The following is a 23,111-nucleotide window of genomic DNA, read 5'->3' as shown; positions in this document are numbered from 1 at the left end:
TGATGTATGTGTGAATCGAATTACGAACTGTATGTGTGTTGTATTAATTAAACAGTATAAGCTTACCCTTGCGTTTTCCATTTGTGTTGTCTACTGTCCATGTGCTTTCGTCTTGTCAAAATGCAATGATCATCCGTTGTGGATGTGAGCAGATGGTGATGCATCCCTTGAAGTCATGCTGGAAGAAGAAAATTTGGAGGATGCAAATCTGGTGGAAGTTGAAGTTAAAGCCGAGCCTTAGAGCGCTCGTTAGTTTAGTACTGTATATATATATTAGCTCATTTTGGGACGTTCGGTTATCATCTTGTAAAACCGTTCGTTATTAGTGCTCGTTATTTTGAGCTGTAATTTGTAACTCTGAAACCTTAAGTTGTTCTGCTTTATTTTCTTTGCACTTGGATACGCTCGTTATTTGTACACCAGCCGTTAGGCTTTGAACCTTGGTTTCCTGTTAATATTAAGACTGTTTACTGTTCACTGTTAATTGTAATTAATTCTGAATTATGGTATTACTGTATTTTGGGATGTTACATTATTATTATTATTATTATTATTATTATTATTATTATTATTATTATTATTATTATTATTATTATTATTATTATTATTATTATTATTATTATTATTATTATTATTATTATTATTATTATTATTATTATTATTATTATTATTATTATTATTATTATTATTATTATTATTATTATTATTATTATTATTATTATTATTATTATTATTATTATTATTATTATTATATTATTATTATTATTATTATTATTATTATTATTATTATTATTATTATTATTATTATTATTATTATTATTATTATTATTATTATTATTATTATTATTATTATTATTATTATTATTATTATTATTATTATTATTATTATTATTATTATTATTATTATTATTATTATTATTATTATTATTATTATTATTATTATTATTATTATTATTATTATTATTATTATTATTATTATTATTATTATTATTATTATTATTATTATTATTATTATTATTATTATTATTATTATTATTATTATTATTATTATTATTATTATTATTATTATTATTATTATTATTATTATTATTATTATTATTATTATTATTATTATTATTATTATTATTATTATTATTATTATTATTATTATTATTATTATTATTATTATTATTATTATTATTATTATTATTATTATTATTATTATTATTATTATTATTATTATTATTATTATTATTATTATTATTATTATTATTATTATTATTATTATTATTATTATTATTATTATTATTATTATTATTATTATTATTATTATTATTATTATTATTATTATTATTATTATTATTATTATTATTATTATTATTATTATTATTATTATTATTATTATTATTATTATTATTATTATTATTATTATTATTATTATTATTATTATTATTATTATTATTATTATTATTATTATTATTATTATTATTATTATTATTATTATTATTATTATTATTATTATTATTATTATTATTATTATTATTATTATTATTATTATTATTATTATTATTATTATTATTATTATTATTATTATTATTATTATTATTATTATTATTATTATTATTATTATTATTATTATTATTATTATTATTATTATTATTATTATTATTATTATTATTATTATTATTATTATTATTATTATTATTATTATTATTATTATTATTATTATTATTATTATTATTATTATTATTATTATTATTATTATTATTATTATTATTATTATTATTATTATTATTATTATTATTATTATTATTATTATTATTATTATTATTATTATTATTATTATTATTATTATTATTATTATTATTATTATTATTATTATTATTATTATTATTATTATTATTATTATTATTATTATTATTATTATTATTATTATTATTATTATTATTATTATTATTATTATTATTATTATTATTATTATTATTATTATTATTATTATTATTATTATTATTATTATTATTATTATTATTATTATTATTATTATTATTATTATTATTATTATTATTATTATTATTATTATTATTATTATTATTATTATTATTATTATTATTATTATTATTATTATTATTATTATTATTATTATTATTATTATTATTATTATTATTATTATTATTATTATTATTATTATTATTATTATTATTATTATTATTATTATTATTATTATTATTATTATTATTATTATTATTATTATTATTATTATTATTATTATTATTATTATTATTATTATTATTATTATTATTATTATTATTATTATTATTATTATTATTATTATTATTATTATTATTATTATTATTATTATTATTATTATTATTATTATTATTATTATTATTATTATTATTATTATTATTATTATTATTATTATTATTATTATTATTATTATTATTATTATTATTATTATTATTATTATTATTATTATTATTATTATTATTATTATTATTATTATTATTATTATTATTATTATTATTATTATTATTATTATTATTATTATTATTATTATTATTATTATTATTATTATTATTATTATTATTATTATTATTATTATTATTATTATTATTATTATTATTATTATTATTATTATTATTATTATTATTATTATTATTATTATTATTATTATTATTATTATTATTATTATTATTATTATTATTATTATTATTATTATTATTATTATTATTATTATTATTATTATTATTATTATTATTATTATTATTATTATTATTATTATTATTATTATTATTATTATTATTATTATTATTATTATTATTATTATTATTATTATTATTATTATTATTATTATTATTATTATTATTATTATTATTATTATTATTATTATTATTATTATTATTATTATTATTATTATTATTATTATTATTATTATTATTATTATTATTATTATTATTATTATTATTATTATTATTATTATTATTATTATTATTATTATTATTATTATTATTATTATTATTATTATTATTATTATTATTATTATTATTATTATTATTATTATTATTATTATTATTATTATTATTATTATTATTATTATTATTATTATTATTATTATTATTATTATTATTATTATTATTATTATTATTATTATTATTATTATTATTATTATTATTATTATTATTATTATTATTATTATTATTATTATTATTATTATTATTATTATTATTATTATTATTATTATTATTATTATTATTATTATTATTATTATTATTATTATTATTATTATTATTATTATTATTATTATTATTATTATTATTATTATTATTATTATTATTATTATTATTATTATTATTATTATTATTATTATTATTATTATTATTATTATTATTATTATTATTATTATTATTATTATTATTATTATTATTATTATTATTATTATTATTATTATTATTATTATTATTATTATTATTATTATTATTATTATTATTATTATTATTATTATTATTATTATTATGAATAAATCTCTAACATTAGTTTTAAACTTAACTTGACAAAACTTTGATATTGTTAATTCACATCCCAATTAAAGTTTTTTATTAATAATAATTTTTTAATATATTAAATAATATTTAATTTAATTAATATAATAATAAATTATTTTTGTCGTGATATTCTTTTTTAAGTGAAATAGAAATATATTTTAGCACTCTGATTTAGATGTCACAAACATACTGTATATAAATAAATAGGAAAGCGATATTCCAACAACGCAAATTTGACAACGCCACGTGTCAACTTTTAAGTGGTCGAAATTTGAATGTTATTTGTAATTAAAAATCTGATTTGGAGGGGCTAGAAGTTAGGATTCCGAAATTGCCCTCTTCATTTTCGAACTGTAAGTTCTGTCCTTATGAAGCTGTTCTGTCTCCATTTTAGGGATTTCAAAATCATTTGAACTTGTGTCTTCATAACAGTGTTGTTTGTCCTCCATTGTAAGGGTTTCGTTTGTTTTCAAGATCTCTCTGTCCCGCTTCCCTGTGACCATTTTTGTTGGTTTGAATGTCTGTGGAGATTGGGTTTGTTTGTTTGAGTTGTAGATCACCGTTGTGTCCTTCGGTGTCTCTGTGAACTCGTCTTCTTTGTTTGAGTTAGAGATTAGCGTTGTGTCGTTGGGTGTGGATTTGGTGGAAGTTGTTAATTTTATTGTGCAATGGGTTCGTCCGGTGACAATGGTTGTTCGAACAAGGTATGAACTTTTTCGTGTCTCCGTATTCGTATTTTGTGGAGGGGATTTTGGTGTTGCATGTGTTGGTAATTTTTTTGGTGTGTGTTGCTTTTGGGTTGTGACTTACGTTGGTTATTTCTAAATTGAATGACAACAGTAATTAAAGTGAACTGTATAATTACCATGTTGTCTACACATTGCCTTGGCCCTAAAGAGCTACATTCACTTGTGCTCAACAGTTGATACATAATTTCAGAGACGTACCTGAAAAAACAACATCATTAAATCACCTACGAATATCATTCAACATAAATTCAACTACCGATAACAACAACTTATAAAAAATCACTATGTTCTAACCTGCGTGGAATGTCTCTTCGCGTAACTGCGTGGTACAACTTATCCAAATCCACCACTGTTTTTGGATCACCAACAAAAGAACACAAAGGCAGTACATTCAACGGTTGTACATCCACTTCTCCTTCACCATCATCAACACCATCGCCAACGTCAACGACAACTATTGGATGGTCACCGCCGACTCCTTCTTCTTCTACAACCATGGTACAAGCTGGTTCTTCATCTGCACGTTCTTCATTTTCTTCATGTATAGGTTCTTCATTTTCTTCATGTCCAGGTTCTTCATGTCCAGGTTCTTCATTTTCTTGATCTTCATGTTTTTCATCTGCAGGTTGTTCATGAAATGAAGGAGATTGTTCCACCTTTCGATACTTCACACGATCAGCAAGTACCTTCCTAACAGCCGCAATTTCATCTCTGACTTTTCTTATCCTGGCATTGTTTGTTCTCAGTTTTTCCAAAGTGGATAATAGCCAATTTTCATCATATTCATTTTCAGCTACTTTTTCCAAATAATATGAATTCATGGAATAAAACTAGCAAATCTAAGCTGCAGCACTGTCGTCTCCATCAAGAATTGTTCCCAAAGTATCCTCCCCGTCATCTGCTCCCATCCAAGTGGATGACCATCGCCAAAGAAACATACACAAGCAATACAAACAAGCAAAGGTGAGCTAGATATAAAAAGCATGTTATACAATCTCACACGACATGCAAAAGTCATCCAAACATGATAAATATATATAAATATATAAATATATATAGGTTCTTACAATCATCACATATGAAAACACAACCACAAAAAAATGCAAGAGTAAGCTAATAGAATAAACATAAAATCAATCAATATAAATTTACATCACAGTTGTTAAGTCTTTTATCATAATTTTGCCACATCCAACATTCATCAATACTCAATAAGACTATAACAACCATCATATCACACCCCTAAACCATTCTCTTAACCGGAATCTGTACCATTCCCATTAATTCTACATATCTATCGAGCACAGACAACTCATGCTTATTCTAAATTATTATAACATTTTATCAAACAATAAGTAAAAAACTCTTTAGAGATAGAGCTCTAAAAAAAAGAATTTAAAAAGATGATATGATTTAAGATAATAAAACTCACTTATCAAAATTTCATTTATACTTTAAACTGACTATTAATTCTAAAACACAATTTTATAAGTTTTTACATTAATAAATGAAAAAGTTATTAATCATTTATATATATATATATATATATATATATATATATATATATATATATAATTTTTGTACATAGTCTTGGCATACTAGAAATACAAAAGCATAATTTTTTTTTAACAAAACAAAATAAATAACGCCTTTATACAAAAAAAAGACAGTAATTGAAAATATCATTACTAGTTATTAAATCAACATGAAGAGAAAGAACTACTCTTGGGAGCCCTTTTTATGTGTTTTTTAATTTTCTTTTGTTTTTTCCATATTATTTGGAATTTTCTATCCATCAAAATCTGTTATTGTTTCTCCTCTTCACGTACCCGTTAGGAGTAATGAATTTTTTTGTATTGTTAAAGTTGAATATATAGAGCGTCTAGATATTATAATTTTCAGCTAACAATTCCAGTGCCATGAATTCTGAGCTATGACTTTTGACCACTTTTTCACAAAAAGTTACAACTCCTGATTCTGTCACTCCCTTCTCCAACCTTTTCCTTTGTGATCTTTTTGAGTTTCATATGATAAAGCAAACCTATTTACCACAAGCCTGAATCTTCCATCCCATTAAAAAAAACATAAATAAAATATGATCAAGTTTTGACAAAAATTCCAAATTAAAACTCATGAAAACATGAATTATCTAATTCAATTAGAATGCATTGATAACTGGTTAGTTAAAGAGAGAATAGAGTGGGAAACCTATGAGAAACACATAGTGACACTTGAACTACTAACAAGTTTGTGAGAAACTATATTAACAACATCAACACTTGTTCTTAACTTGTAATATTATAAAAGACTCTGAACATTAAACATAATTGCACTTAGTATATGTAAACTCTTTGCCCCAAACTTTGTTTGTTATATAAATTTTGGTTTAATCCTTTACTACATCCCTATTTATGTACGAATGTCTCAATTGGGTACTCGTTTTTTAAAGTGTATCAAAATGGTCCTTAATTTTGAAAATTGATATCAATTGAGTCCTTTCCGTTAAGTTGGCTGGACGGCGTTAAAAAAATGGATGAGTGGATGCTGAGATGACGAACGAACGCTCATCCACCAGGGAACGAACGCTCGTCCACCAGCGAACGAACGCTCGTCCACCATACATATCAAATACACAATCAAATAAGTCACAACACATACATTTCATTCAACCATTAACTCAATCAAAATCCTGATACTAGACCGACCGTCCGGACTTGTATGAATTCTGTGTAGCTACGACGTCCGTGCACCCAGGTGGAAGAGCTGGAATACTCGTCACCTGCCACCTGAGGTTAGTCCGTTCTGTCCAAGTTACAGTTATGGACTAAGACCTCCTGCCATTCCCACACATGACATGCTCCTCTCTACTTGAGAACGAGCACTCACGGAATATCAGGATGACCCGCCAGCTAAGCTTACCACATTCATACTTTACAAAATCTCAATTTCCATTCAAGAGTCGTTCCTCCATGGAACGCTCGTTCAAAAACCATAATCACAATTTCAACTCTTATAGTGTTCGCACATCTTAATTCTTCCTCTTAAATACATTTTCATTCTATATTCCACTTGCATAAAAAGACGAACGTTCACTCCCCTTCATAACGAGGACGAACGTCGAGAGCGAGACCGAGAAAGACTCTTTTGAATCAGTTAAATGAACTGACTTTAGTACGACCCGAATAACACTTAGAATAATTTAAATTCAATAACTCTGGAATCGAATCAAATGGATAGATACATCACAATTGTTTAGATAAAGAATCCGAAACACGATTTAATTCAAGAGTCAACCGCCAGTCAATGACCGAGCGTTAAAATGAAACTTTTGGACGAACGTCACTGAAATCTTGGACGAACGTTACTAGGATTATTGGACGAACGCTATTTAGATTTTAAGGACGAATGCTATTTCAATTCAGGACGAATGCTATTACCGCTTGTTGATAAGTACAGAAGGAACGAACGTTAGGTATAGGACCGAGCGTTCTTTACCACATACACATTTGGACGAACGTTCGGTATCAGACCGAGCGCTACTTATTACTTACTCTTTGGGATGAGCGTTCGGTCTAAGACCGAGCGACACTTAGGACGTACGTTTTCAGGTCGAGGCTCTTAGCTGAATTCAAATTCATATAAAATTGGGATTTATATAAGATGAGATATTGAAAGTCTCTGTTTTAATAATTTGACTAAAAGTTCAAAGGAATATTATCAGGCTTCTCAATTCTTACACAACACTCATGATGTTTACGTCTGGCCTAAAGCACAACGTAAAGCTATATAAGAGGGCGTTCGTCCTCATAAAGGAAATCATTTCCAAATGAAAGGGTACGACTACTTCAAAGAATTTTACTATGAATACCGTACGGTCAATGACCGTATCGATAACGAACGTTCATTTTCATATACATCTCATTTTCAATTTCTCCCTTACAGTAACTCATTTTCCAGTATAAACTTTCATACATTTAATTAACCATATCATAGTATATCCCAATAATTCTCATGCATCGAATCATAATCATATACCAAACATCCAATATCAAAATCATACTGCATACAAATTTACAGAACGTTCATACAGTACAACGCATCTAATTCACAAAACATTCATACATCACAGTATAACACAAGAACTAAATCTAATAAGCTTCCCTTACCCGGATTGCAGTGAACGTCCTAAAATGAGTGGATCTTGATTCGTCTTAACCGAGACTCTCTCAACGTTTCACTTAAGCTTTCCAACTAAACTAACCAAAGAAAATGAAAGGGCTTAGTCCACACCATTGCATGCAACGAAATATGGTTTGCAGGAACTTCCAGAAACGAGCGTCCAAATAAAACTTACCAGAACTGTAAGTTGTTCGGTTCAATCTGGAGCTCTTGGTGCAGTGATCGTCCTCACAGTTCTGAAACGTGATCGGAGTGCAGAATGGTGAGTTACAGAAGAGAGAAGAAGAAAGGTCTCTAGAGAGAAGGCAGAGAATTTGAAAAGCAAGAGTTTGGGGAAGAAGATGAAGTGTGCAGAAGAATGGGAAGAGTTTCTCAGAGAAATTAATTTCTCTTCCCACGTAGGACAAACGTCCATTCGTCTGCTGCCACTTGGATTCCACTACCGTTTTAGAATGTTCCAAAGTGACACTTGGCAGTCTGCATGCAGTGTGAGTAAGTGCGTTTTAATGAAAGGGTGTGCGTGTCACGGTGCATTAATGGAAGCAGAGAGGTGACTAAGCAGAATAATTAATGGGGCGTGACAAAAACTCATGAAAACATGAATTCTCTAATTCAATTAGAATGCATTGATAACTGGTTAGTTAAAGAGAGAATAGAGTGGGAAACCTATGAGAAACACATAGTGACACTTGAACTACTAACAAGTTTGTGAGAAACTATATTAACAACATCAACACTTGTTCTTAACTTGTAATATTATAAAAGACTCTGAACATTAAACATAATTGCACTTAGTATATGTAAACTCTTTGCCCCAAACTTTGTTTGTTATATAAATTTATTTAGGTTGATATGGGATTTTCAACCATCACAATGTAAAATCTGGATCTTATGTATATGGGTTGAAATTATATGTTTTTCTCTCTAAACAACTATTTCTATTTTACATTAAATTAAAAATACTTTTTCCAGCCAATTAATTGAATTTCACCAACCGAATCGTGAATGTGCTTAAAAACTCCCCTGATGCATATTGGAAAAATACATCTCTTGCACTGATCTATAAGAAAATTCTAAATATCTGCTTACATTTTTTAATATAGTAATTACTATTAAGTAAATTTTCTCTTAATTGTCCTATATACTAAAATTACATCCTCTGAGTCTCCGTGCAAAATTTCACAAATGCTGCGTTTATCAAAACTAACTAAAAATTTGGCTAAAACCTGCCAAACAAAACTACAAATTTAGCTTAAAGTTGAAAAACTAATTCCACAATCAAAATTGATGACAAAAGTGATTATATTAACTTACTAAATTTGACGTTTTTGGTAGAATTATATGTTAAAATAACTTATTTACATAAAACAGCATAGACATGTCAGTATTACGCTTTTTATCGCATCGTAAAAAATATACTCGAGTATTTATAATTCTACTTTTCAATTACTTTAATTTTTTTTAATTTTCACGAATTAGTCATATACAACAATGTAAACTAGGGACTTTTCCATTCTGAGTACACAAATTTTTCTTCAAAATAACCTCAGTATAATTATTTTCTCTATATTGATACATTATGAAAATTGCAACAAATCGATCCTTTCCGTTAAATTGGCTGGACGGCGTTAAAAAAATTGATGAGTGGATGCTGTGATGACGAACGAACGCTCGTCCACCAGCGAACGAACGCTCGTTCACCAGCGAACGAACGCTCGTTCACCAGCGAACGAACGCTCGTCCACCAGCGAACGAACGCTCGTGGACCTCTTACTGCTGGACGACCGTTTGTTCCACACTGGACGACCGTTCGTTCGGTGGTCGACGAGCGTTCGTTCGCTGGTGGACGAGCGTTCGTTCGCTGGTGAACGAGCGTTCGTTCGCTGGTGGACAAGCGTTCGTTCGTCATCTCAGCATCCACTCATAAATTTTTTTAACGCCGTTTGACACTATTTAACGGAAAGGATCGATTTGTTGCAATTTTCATAAAATTGGGACCCAATTGATATTTTCAGAAAGAAAGGGACGAAATTGAGATTCCATGCGAAAATAGGGACTTAGTGAATGATTAAACCTTAATTTTTCTACAACTACCCAAATCAACTTTTATTTTTTTCTATTTCCTGCATCAAGTAAATAGAAAACATCAACTAAAACATTCCTTTTAATATATTTTTAATTATAATATTTAATATAGATAAAAAAATTAAATGTTAATTTATACCTTGGACATTGTAACATCCCAAAATACAGTAATTACCATAAATAAGAATTAATTACAATTAACAGTAAAACCATGCAGTCTTAATATTAACAACGGGTTCAAAAGCCGAACGGCTCAAAGTACAAAATTACAGAGATTTGGGACGAATGGTTTTACAAAAAGAAATAACCGAACGTCCAATTTAAAAGCGAACGTCCTACTGCTCCGCTTTCACTTCAACTTCGACCAAGTTTTCCTCCTCGATCACATCTCTAAGATGGTCTCGCCTTTTGCTCACATCCACACGGATGATCATTGCAAGACAGGACGAACGTACATAGACAATGTGACAACACAAGGAAAAACGAAAGGGTAAGCTTATATAATTTAATTCATACAATTAACATATACATTCAACATTACAAATCACACATACAACATGTAACTTAACATAAGATAACATAGAAATTTATATATATATATACTAGACCGACCGTCCGAACTGTATGAATTTGTGTAGTTACAAGCGTCCTTGCACCCGAGTGATGTAGTAACTGATACACTCTCACAGCTGCCACTCGAGGTTAGTCCGTTCTTACGTCGCCCATGTTAACTTATGGACTAAGGACCTCCTGCCGTTCCCACACATGACTACCCTCTTCTACATGAAGATGAGTATCACGGAACATCAGGATGGACAGCGAGTGTTAACTTATCCACAGTCATACTTTACCAAATTTAATATTCAATATGTGTAAGAGTCGTTCCTCCCTGGAACGCTCGTTCAAATTCCACAATCATAAATTCATTTATTTTAGTGTTCGCACATCATAATACTTCTTCTTAAATACATTTTCATTCTTTGTTCCACTCTCATAAAAAGACGAGCGTTCAACCCTCTGAAGGATTAGGACGAACGTGAACAGAGAGATCGAGAATAACTCGTCGTCAATTAAAATAAAACGACATATGATTATTGGACGAACGACACAAATACTCAAATCACTTGAATAAAATGACTTTAGAGTGATACAACAATTATTCAAAATATTCTAAGTACCAAGATGTTAAGTCGAATCCAATTGGAAGAAGATACAACAAGACGAGAATTTGAATACACTGAGAAGCATGAGTTTAAAGAAATCGATTGCCAGTCAATGACCGAACGCAACCATATACATTTAATAAGTATTTGGACGAACGCTATTTACGTCTGTTAAGAAATCAAGGTAAGGACGAGCGTTCGATCTAAGACCGAACACTTCATTAAAGCGAACGCTAGGTAGATGACCGAGCACCAATCTCGACGAACGCTTGGTATAAGACCGAGCGCTATTTCGAACGAACGCTTGGTATAAGACCGAGCGCTATTTAGGACGAACGCTTGGTATAAGACCGAGCGCTACTTAAGACGAACGCTTGGTATAAGACCGAGCGTTACTTATTTTAAAGTTTAAAGTATTTATATACAACTGAGCTGAACCGAACGCTCAGACATAGTAATTCAAATGGGGACGCTCGCTCTCGAGCGGAGTTCTTTCCAAATGAAAGAATTCCATTCTAAGTCATTTTCAGGGAAACCGAACGGTATAAGACCGTTCGATAACGAGCGTAATTTATCATAGGAAGTCATTTAAGTTTCAGATTTTTCAACTATAACAGATTCCAGATTTCAACATTTCAACTTATATTTTATACTTCATATAAATTTCAATTTATAAACTTTATAACATTCATTCCAAAGGATTCATATTCAATATCATCAAACAGATTCATTTCATATACAAATAATCTTCATATTCATACTCATACATTCCAATCATCATCCATCATGCATTCATACTGTATACATACTTTCATCCATTCATCAACAGGCATTCGTTTTCATCAATCATAAAACAAAATACGAATTAAATATATAAGCTTCCCTTACCTGGATAGCAGTGTACGTCTAATAGTATATCTTGGGCTTGCCCAAATATGGCTTTCTACCCTCCACAATCTTTCTTACGCTCTTCAACTAAGTCTAACCAAAGAAAACTCAGAGAACTCAGTTTTATACCCTTGCATGCAACTGAATCTCAGTTTGCATGTAACACAGAAACGAATGTCCAAAGTCGAGTGACTTACCGGTTACAGAACTTGGATCTGTTCGGTTCCGATTGAAGCTCACGGCGTAGAGAACGTTCCTACGGTTCTGATCGTTTGAACGGAGAAGAAACAGGTGAGTAATAGTAGAGAGAAGTCGCAGGAGTTCTAGAGAGAAGTTGGAGAAAAAAAAGGAAGGCCAGAGTTTCGTGAGGAAGAAGGTGAATGCAGAGAGTGAGAAGAGTGTTTTCAGAGAAATCATTTTTCTTCCCTACGTCAAACGGACGTGCACTCCCATACTGACACTTGTTTCCCATTACAGATTTCCGAAGGTTCCAAATTGACACTTGGCAGACGTGCGGCAGGGTGTCTGGGTGCGTTTTTAATGAGACTCAATGTGTGTGTCGTGGTGCATTAATGAGAGCAGCCAGGTGACTCAGCAGTGCATTGATTGTGATTTGACAGATGATTTGCAGAGTTAATTTTCGAGGCCTTACAGACATTCTTTTTGTTAATTTTAATAAACAAAGAAATTACATTAATTTTTCCTTGTATTTTTCACTTCTAGAAAATCTTACGGGAAAAAAAAGGTGTTTGTACTTAGTCAGTCCATTAGGAGAGGACGATAACAATGTTGGGAAAAACGAATACAATAGAAGTTATGAATCATATAAAAAAGCAACTGGCATAAGACGTGGTAGCACCAAACCAACGTACACCTTATCTTGATAGCAAAATTTTATTTACAACATAGATTCATAATTCATTAGCTTCAATATAATATACAGTCTATTACTGCTATAGAGAGGTAAATTTCTATGTGATAAATCATAACAGCTCATGTTATGATCTAATGAACAAGAGAATTGAAAGTCGTTGCTGAATAAAAAACAAGGTGAAGAAGGAAGGCTTAAAACCTAGGTCATCATGATTTGAAGACCTTATCATCATCTGGTTGAGGAGGTCCTGAAAAATCAAAGTATGTTTGAATCAAAATAATGCAAGCAGATTGAGCAACTGTAATCGCAAGGAAAGAGTTATCAAGATCTCAGTTTGGATGATGGTTGACAGAAGCTCCGGAGATCAATCAGAGTAACAGTATATGTATATATATGCTTTATAAACACATGCAGTGCATCGCGTGCCTAGTTTCCTCTCTCTTAAGACTAACATTAGTAAAGCGAATATTCCTTCATTGCTGAAACTGATATGAAACTATATAATGACTTAATTACAAAGACAGGTAAAGAGCCCACAGTTCAAAACACTTTCAAAATATTTCTCTATCTCAGGCTTTGTTCTTTATCAAAAGAGAAGATTCCGGGAGAAAGGAAGTCTATTTCATCAAATTTATTTGACTGCCAACATTGAATGTTCACCATCTCCAGATTTAGAATCATTGTACTCTTGCAAAAATAAAATTTCCTTCATAAGGAAAACAATCTTCCGACAACACAGGGACTTTAACCTACCATAAATTATGTTTTCACACACGACGGTAACGTTAACAAAATAAAAAATTTAAGCAGTCAATTTAACAACGCATATTCTTTTCAAAAGGTAAGAATCAAATTGAAAATATAATCAATCTCTTCCGTCCTCTCCAGGTAATAGAAAAGTATAGGGCCCCAGAATACACCGCATGTGATGTATCCACACGGAAAATATTCAGAACAAAAATGAGCTCATTCAAACCTCAACAATGGCCTCCGTAGCTGGTTTAGTTTTTCCGTCCCATTGGGCGTGATAGTGTCCGAAGCTGACCTGTCTAAACCAATAGACAACGTTTCTGCTATGTCTTTGAGACCCTAGAAGTGAAAGAATGAATCATTGAGCACATTACAAGAAACAAATTTCAAATTAACGAATACAGTAACATACTAAGGATATAAATTCAACATTAAACCATATTAACATATTTAACCCAGACACATTTGCCAATAGGAAAATAACAGTAGAAAACAGAGTACAAAAAGGTAGAAGAATACCTTCACATTTGGAGCTCCTTTAAACGTGAGCAAATTAGGGGACTTCCCCGACATTTTCAGTTGCTCCTGCTGAATATTTACTAATTAACATCATATCATCATCTCAACAAGAGCGCAAAAGATAAAACTAGAAAGTACGCCACACAAGAACATGATCTGAATAAGGTGTTGTAATACTGGAAGCTAAAAGTTAGCAATAAATATTTCATGCTAATATAGGTTTCTCCTTGTTACTTCAAAACTCTCGCAGATGAGTGATAATCCAGTCTCCAGACCATATATAATAATATATTTGCATATTCAGCAGCAAATTATAAGGAAATTTGAGTGTGACAAACAACAAATGAGTATGATCAGAACTAACAAATATAAGAAATAAACTCCAACCTGCAAAATTTCAGGCATTTTCTGGCCTTTTCCATGTACAAAGTCAATAAGATATGCCAATCCATAATTTGCATAATCCTGCAACCACACCACTAAATCAGTATTTTCTTTAAGTGTACCAACAGTGTAACTATTTTAATACTAAGATCTTAAATGCATACCAACCAAATAATTCTAGCACTTCAATATTTACACAAGGATGAGATGTTCCAAATAAAAATAAATAAAAATTTTTAAGAATTAGATATTCAACAAGGACAGGAAAAAGTTTACCTGCTTAGAACTCAATGTAGTCAACCTTTCATCCTGAAAAGGCATAACAATACAACATAAGAATAATTCAAAATTTGATGCACACAAGTACATGCATGATCACAGGCACAATATAGATAGTGTCTAATAAAACAACCAACCAATATGGGGGAAAACACAAACATTATTTTGTGACAACTTAGATTAGATATTTTCGTTCAAATGAAAATCAAATAATCAATCCGAACTCCTAAATATCCATCATCATATGTCTATTCTAGCAAGACAACCATGATGGCAATCAACTGGCCAAAACAAGAAAGTGAACACATTACATACAATTTGTTCCACTGTTTGTTGCAAGAAACCCAAGTCCTCAGGCTAAAAATTATGATTGAATTTATTGAAGAGAATCAATATACCTGTTTTGAAGTTGTATGGTCAAAAGGTGTATATTGTGAGCAATTGTAAAGATACGGTAACTGGTCTATGGCAGAATATAGAGTTTACTTAAAAAAAATGTTGAATGTTTTGCCCTCAATAGAAACTATCATGCTCCCATAAGAGGTATAGAAGGAGGGAAAGTATGGAGCATATCTAATATTTACAGAACATGATCTTCCACTACTAACCAAAATTCAAGATTTATAAAGTACTAAGTATAATGAATAAGAATAAATCAGATGACATGCATGTGAGCAGCTTCATTAGTGGTCACTAATAGGGATGAGACGACAGCCCAATGAAGGGTTTTGCTGTAACTACCACAGTATTCACTAACATTGATATCCATCAAAACTGAGTTCCAAAGTCAGTAACTTAAAAAGAATAGTTGATCCATTTGATTGGAAAGAATTAATAAGTAAGCACCAGCTCAATGGTAAATAGCAAAGGAATGTACGCAAGAGCATTTTAAATTTTTGTCAGGAAATCTTCTTTGATGCCAATACCAGCATAAATTTTTATGTGACGAAAGGACGCACCTCATCCTTTGTTGACCGGGCCAAATTAATCCGCTTGAGCATTTTGTCATCTAAATTCTGAATTCTCTGGATCAAATGCTTCTTGGCATCCTGCCATCATCACAATTGACAGGATATTGTAAGAGTAAAAATCTTATTATATAATTTACATATGATTTTTCATATTTAGTCTTCCAAGCAGAATGATCCCCCACCCTTATTAGGGAAAACAGATGCATTTTAGTATATTAAAATGTATAAGTTCAGTTTATTGGTGATGGGTTATATCTCTTCATCTGTCCTGTGTTCTAATAAAATTAATAATTTCAGACTAATTATTTGTCATTGGGAAAACCGTTTCTTATTCAGAATACAAACTTACTTACAAAATGTAGGCAACTCTTTTCGTTTCTCTTTCCTGTGTTAAAAGTGTTGTGCAACAATAGGTCCTTAACTAAGTGGTTATGGAAATTACTATCCCTTGATCACTGCTTACCCAATCAAATCTTGCCAGAACAGATTGAGGTGGTTACATTCATGGATTTGGGAAACCTATATATACCTTGATGATATTCTTTTACTGTTTTAAGGTGTTTGTCATCATGAGTCTACAAGCAATATATTTGTACTGACCATTAAACAACATTTTCTACTACAATCCTACATAAGTCATCCTGTAATATAAATTAAAGCACAGTAGCAACTCCATAGAAATTCAAAGTGAAACACCTTGGTTGTGAATCATATGAATGATAGATTATAATTAATCCAGTTGAATGAAGAAGTTTTAAATTCTACATCAATGCAGTCTCAGTTTCCAGTGCAATAAGTAAGCAGTACCTACCAAACATAGTTACATACAGATATAAAAAGAAAACGACAAGCAATAAATGAACACCTACAGCGATCACATCAGAGGCATGTTGCAACTTTAGTTAGTTAATTGAAGTCACAGGTATTTAGTTAGTTAATTGAAGTCGTAGTCGAAGGTAGAATATATTGCACAAACCCCAAAAGCAAATGCCCCTAACACTAAGCTTTATTTCACATGCATTCCCAAACCCTTGAATCTCAACAAATATCTTGTAAGACTGTTTGATACACCATCATGTCTTTTTTTTTCTCATGTTCACACTTTTCCATTAGCAATTGAATGCTGCTAAAGTACCAGAGTTTTGCCATTTCACATCATTAAGTTGAATGGTAGCCTAAGTTAGATTCAATTTTATGACCCAAAAGAGTAAAACAGAATTACAAAGACAGCAAAATAAGTAATTATAAACTACAGTCTCTCCAGTTGAGTGTGCAAAGTTCATTGCATTAGTCAAGAAAATGACACATACAAATATAGAATTTAAAACTAAAATACAAGTACCTTATATAGATATATGTAGCTACAGTTTCGGACAATCATTCCAAATTCGTGGGAACCACAGTCATTTACGGTCACAGCCACTGATAAACAGACCAGCTTAAAAACAAATCTTCCCAAACCCTACAATTGGTTAAAAATGAATATTCCAAAACTCTATCATCACCAAAAACAAGCTGTAACTAAAATTTGAACAGCAATATAGTAAAAGCAGAACCAAAATAAGATGAATATAGAATCATCATTGTATCCTGATATCATGTATGTACATTAAGGTCCCTGAATTGTTAAAAGGTAACAAACAAAATTGCCATCATCATTCATACAAAAAAAGATGTTCGTACAAAACTTGCAGCAACAAAAAATCTGCTCTAGATGGTTGTCTTGGACAAAATGTTAACTGACAATTACGATAAATTTATCTGAAATTTCTCACAGAATGCCTCTATATCTGAACCTCTCATACAATGCCAGAGTTGAACACATGTAGATCCAGTAAGGTATTGTAATGCCCCTTCTCAATTTCTTCATCTTTTACTTGATGAAGAACAAGGGTCTCAATAATGAGGTCTTCCCAATCAACATCGTCCACTACCATTCCTTTTCTCTTCCTCCTTCTTTCAGGACAAGAGCTATGTAAAGGGACAGAAACATCACCTAGATTAGCATCTACTGGATGCATAATTCGTTTTATCCGCAACTTAGCAGCATTGATTTTCTCCTTCCTCATTTTACATTTCAATTGACCATTGACAAACGATGGCGGCATTATATCCACACCAACATCCTTCTCCATTAGTTCTTTAAGCATAAGCTTCTTGCTAAATTCAGATTTTCCATCCCACCACTCCCTACACTCCAGAATATCAAACTGAAAAATAGTCCTTTTCCGAGCATTCCCGCTCCCTCGCAATGGCTCAGCACAACGATTTTGATCTAAAAACTTCTTATACATCACAGACAAGCATTCAGTGGAAATCTGCATTCTGTCAGCATCCCTTTTACTCTCCAACGAAAAATACTGTAAATCCTTACGCGAAGTCACGCCATCAACGCCGTATTCAAATTCATTGTCATGTCTCAAGCATTCAGCAACCACATCCTCCAAGTCCACCGCAGCTCGATTAAGACCCTTCCTCTTCTCCTGAGTCTCCCCAGGATTCAACATAACCTTCCTCTCCATATACCGAATCACCAAAGGCGCATTCTTAACAATGTTTTTAACAGTAACATCCTTACCCCAAGGCAACACCTGCGCAGCCTTCACAAGCGTCTCAAGCAACTCCTTATATCTTAGCTTACAAGTTGAAACCGTAGCATGAACTTCCTTAGCCAATTCCTCCATCACCACCACGATCCCATTCAACTCCGCCACAAACACCAAGACCGCCACCACCAGCGGAAGGGGCCGGCGGCCGGTGCTCAAAAACCACTTCACCGCACATTGAATCAAAAACACCCCCTGTTTCCGCATCTTCTCAATCACACCGCTCTCAACAGAGGAAAAAACACTCGAATTTTTAATTGTTCTTTCCAACGAATGCACAATGTCAAACTCCGGAAAATCAGGTCTCAGATCCAAAATATCAACAACACGCTGAATCATCTTACCGATTTCATAGATGTCGCACCCCACCGTGGAGGCAATCTCCGCCATGGGCAAAGGTCGGTCCTCCCTCCGCATGACAACATACGCGCACGCGCCGATGAGCACGCGGAACCACTCACCCTGGCCAAACTCACCATCGGTTATGGTGTACACCATGCTCCTAACGTCGCTGTTCTTGGAAGATAACCCTAGACTGTAGGTTACTTCCTCGATGGTGCTTTTTGCGGTAAAGTGTTTCCTCTCTCTATAAGAGTATACGCTGCCGGAACCCGCGGTGCCCACATGGATGAAAGTACCCTGGGGACCATCGATGCCGCCGATTTGGGCTTCAAATTGGTCGAATTGCTGAATGCAACCGCAAGAAGAACATACCAACGCACCAGATTCATCGTCGCGGAGGAATGAGATTTTATCACAGTAGCTGCAAGAAGAAGGAGACATGGTCGTTCCAAAGAGTTTTACAAATTTAATTAAATTGAGTATATAAGCCCTTTTCAATCTAGCAAAGTTATTTATAAACAACGTATTGTCTTTAAAACTTAATTATATTTTATTTAATTAATGTAAAAAATAACATTATTCTAGCTATTAAAAATATATTTTACAAATATAATTCTATTCAAGATTATTAGTAAATAAAGATTAATTTCTGTTTTATTAGTAATTAAATGTCAGTTTCAGTTTTTAATTTTGTACTTAAATATTATGGTCAAATATTGACCTATTATTTAGGGATATAGTGCAGAGTCTGTTTAGAAAACTGCCCACGTGCAGAGACGTGCAAAGTTGGTTTTCTTTTGTTAGAGAGTTTGTTTTCTTTGCTGCTGTAAGGCTATAAAGCCTATCATCTGTTATTTGAATTAATAAGAGAGTGTTTTTCACCCAAAAGCTGAGAGTACTTACGTGTTTACAAAGATGATTACTCTATCATGACTAATATAATTTATTAATAAACTAATATTTTATACACAAATATTATATTATTATATGATAAATAATATTATAATAGTATAGTATTTATATAATTATTCTAATTTATAAATTATTAAAATTTTATATAATTATATGATATTTAAAATTACTATAATTATACTTAGAAGCCATTACCATTTGCAGACCATTGGATGGACGAACACTATTCCACCGAGCGTTATAAGCCGAACGCTACTATGCCAATTGGACGAACGCTAAGAGATTTAACAAAAATTGACCGAACGCTAAAAACCGAACGCCTGAACACAATTAGGCCGAACGCTAAAACCGAACGTCATATTGGATTCAACACTATTTGGCCGAACGCTAAAACCGAACGTCATATTGGATTCAACACTATTAAGCCGAACGCTAAAACCGAACGTCATGTTCAATTAAGCACTATTGGGCCGAACGCTATGACCGAGTACTTAGGCCGAACGCTAAACCATCGAATACCCTTATTGCGCTAAACACTATTTAACCGAGCGCTCGTATATCAAGGACGAACACCATTTGGACGAACGCTATCTGACGCACGCTATCTGGCGAACGCGATCTACAGAAAGTTCACGAATACTCCAAAACCGATCGTTCGTGACCCAAAGTTTGACGCCGAACGCTCTCTGCCGAACCCTAATTCCTGAATACTATAAGAACGGACGTTATCGGATCCTACTATATCATGCCGAACGCTATTTATTTAAACACTCTCGGGCTGACAGCTATAACCGAACGCCTCACTGGATTAGACACTATTTGACCGAACGTAAAAACGCCAAAATAAAACACTCTTCAGTCGAACGTTAAAACCGAACGTCATATTGAATTGGCTACTGTTTGGACGAACGCTCAAGAGTTAAACCTAAGAATACTAACTCAAGGCCGAACGCTCATAATCACAGCAACACCAAGGCCGAACGCTCACATCACAACTATACCAATGTCGAACGCTCAAGAGGGAAACCTAAGAATACTAAATTAAGGCCGAACGGTCATAATCACTGAGAAAACCAATTTCAGAACGAACGTAATAGCCAAAACCGAACGCCTGTGATCCAAACCTAAGTATCCAAATTAAGGACGAACGTTCAATATTTTGTGCGACCACTAATTGGTCGAGCCATTTGGACGAGCGTCCAATTTGGCTCATCAAATTGGACGAACGCGCGATTCTGCAGAATTATGCAGATCGCACCAGATTTCCAGAAACCTAGAAAACCCAGAAATCCCAATTTTTCATCCCTTCCTCCCCAGATTTGCATCAAACACAACATATATCATCAATCAAACAAAGGATCTAGCTCCCCTTACCTCTTGAAGACTTCCTTGAATCACTTCCAGAGAGTTTGATTTCCTTCCAACTCCAAAAGTTCTCCTCTTCTTCTCTCCCCCAACTTGCAGAACCAAACCTTCCTTGCAGCTTCAACTTCACCTCTCTCAGAAACTTGGCAGCAATGATTTTTACTCCCTAAGTGCATAACCCATACCCCTTTTTATCTCCCACAAGCCTCCCTTTTGAATGGGGGAATGGAAGCAACGTTTGCTGTCCCTTGTGGCCAGCAAAACTGGCGCTTTCCAGCGCTCGTTCCTTCCTTCCCCGTTTGTTTTGTCTCTTTTTTTTTTTTAAACGTACGTTCCTTACAGTGCTCACCTTGACTCCTAAACCTCCGGAATTTGAATAAAAAACTGTATGCTCTGATATCTAAGTTTCTGGTGTTTTGTGTCTTTTAACGTGAATGAGTGAAATGCTTAGTTATGGCAGAAGGCTTTGAACTTCCTTAGCCAATTCCTCCCTCACCACCACGATCCCATTCAACTCCGCCACAAACACCAAGACCGCCACCACCAGCGGAAGGGGCCGGCGGCCGGTGCTCAAAAACCACTTCACCGCACATTGAATCTAAAACACCCCCTGTTTCCGCATCTTCTCAATCACACCGCTCTCAACAGAGGAAAAAACACTCGAATTGCTGAACGCAAGAAGAACATACCAACGCACCAGATTCATCGTCGCGGAGGAATGAGATTTTGTCACAGTAGCTGCAAGAAGAAGGAGACATGGTCGTTCCAAAGAGTTTTACAAATTTAATTAAATTGAGTATATAAGCCCTTTTCAATCTAGCAAAGTTATTTATAAACAACGTATTGTCTTTAAAACTTAATTATATTTTATTTAATTAATGTAAAAAATAACATTATTCTAGCTATTAAAAATATATTTTACAAATATAATTCTATTCAAGATTATTAGTAAATAAAGATTAATTTCTGTTTTATTAGTAATTAAATGTCAGTTTCAGTTTTTAATTTTGTACTTAAATATTATGGTCAAATATTGACCTATTATTTAGGGATATAGTGCAGAGTCTGTTTAGAAAACTGCCCACGTGCAGAGACGTGCAGAGTTGGTTTTCTTTTGTTAGAGAGTTTGTTTTCTTTGCTGCTGTAAGGCTATAAAGCCTATCATCTGTTATTTGAATTAATAAGAGAGTGTTTTTCACCCAAAAGCAGAGAGTACTTACGTGTTTACAAAGATGATTACTATATCATGACTAATATAATTTATTAATAAACTAATATTTTATACACAAATATTATATTATTATATGATAAATAATATTATAATAGTATAGTATTTATATAATTATTCTAAATTATAAATTATTAAAATTTTATATAATTATATGATATTTAAAATTACTATAATTATACTTAGAAGCCATTACCATTTGCAGACCATTGGATGGACGAACACTATTCCACCGAGCGTTATAAGCCGAACGCCACTATGCCAATTGGACGAACGCTAAGAGATTTAACAAAAAT

The 23,111-nt window shown here is 31.2% G+C and overlaps 1 protein-coding gene and 1 pseudogene across 3 annotated transcripts; both read right to left on the bottom strand.

The window, feature by feature from the left end:
- Positions 1-13,438: 13,438 nt before the first annotated feature.
- On the bottom strand, positions 13,439-21,730 carry LOC148192765 (uncharacterized). 3 transcript variants are annotated; one of them, XM_088098738.1, is made up of 8 exons: positions 21,597-21,730; positions 17,705-17,824; positions 16,351-16,440; positions 15,389-15,421; positions 15,116-15,193; positions 14,729-14,797; positions 14,436-14,548; positions 13,439-13,706 (listed from the first exon to the last, which is right to left on the bottom strand). In XM_088098738.1, the coding sequence occupies exons 2-8, from the start codon at positions 17,741-17,743 to the stop codon at positions 13,688-13,690; spliced, it is 441 nt and encodes a 146-aa protein (XP_087954864.1). In that variant the 5' UTR covers positions 17,744-17,824; positions 21,597-21,730; the 3' UTR covers positions 13,439-13,687. The 3 variants fall into 3 exon arrangements, with proteins under 3 accessions (XP_087954864.1, XP_087954865.1, XP_087954866.1); XM_088098739.1 differs by lacking the exon at positions 21,597-21,730 and having other exon boundaries at positions 14,729-14,794; positions 17,705-17,818; XM_088098740.1 differs by lacking the exons at positions 17,705-17,824; positions 21,597-21,730 and having other exon boundaries at positions 16,351-17,688.
- Positions 17,924-19,772, bottom strand: LOC124835443 (plant-specific TFIIB-related protein PTF2 pseudogene; annotated as a pseudogene).
- Positions 21,731-23,111: the final 1,381 nt, after the last annotated feature.

This window comes from Vigna umbellata, chromosome 9 (assembly GCF_029865625.1).
Source record: "Vigna umbellata cultivar VRB3 chromosome 9, Vumbellata_1.0, whole genome shotgun sequence".
In the NCBI taxonomy this organism is placed as follows: domain Eukaryota; kingdom Viridiplantae; phylum Streptophyta; class Magnoliopsida; order Fabales; family Fabaceae; genus Vigna; species Vigna umbellata.
The sequence above is the reverse complement of the archived record's forward strand: the minus strand, read 5'-3'. Positions and strand labels throughout refer to the sequence as shown.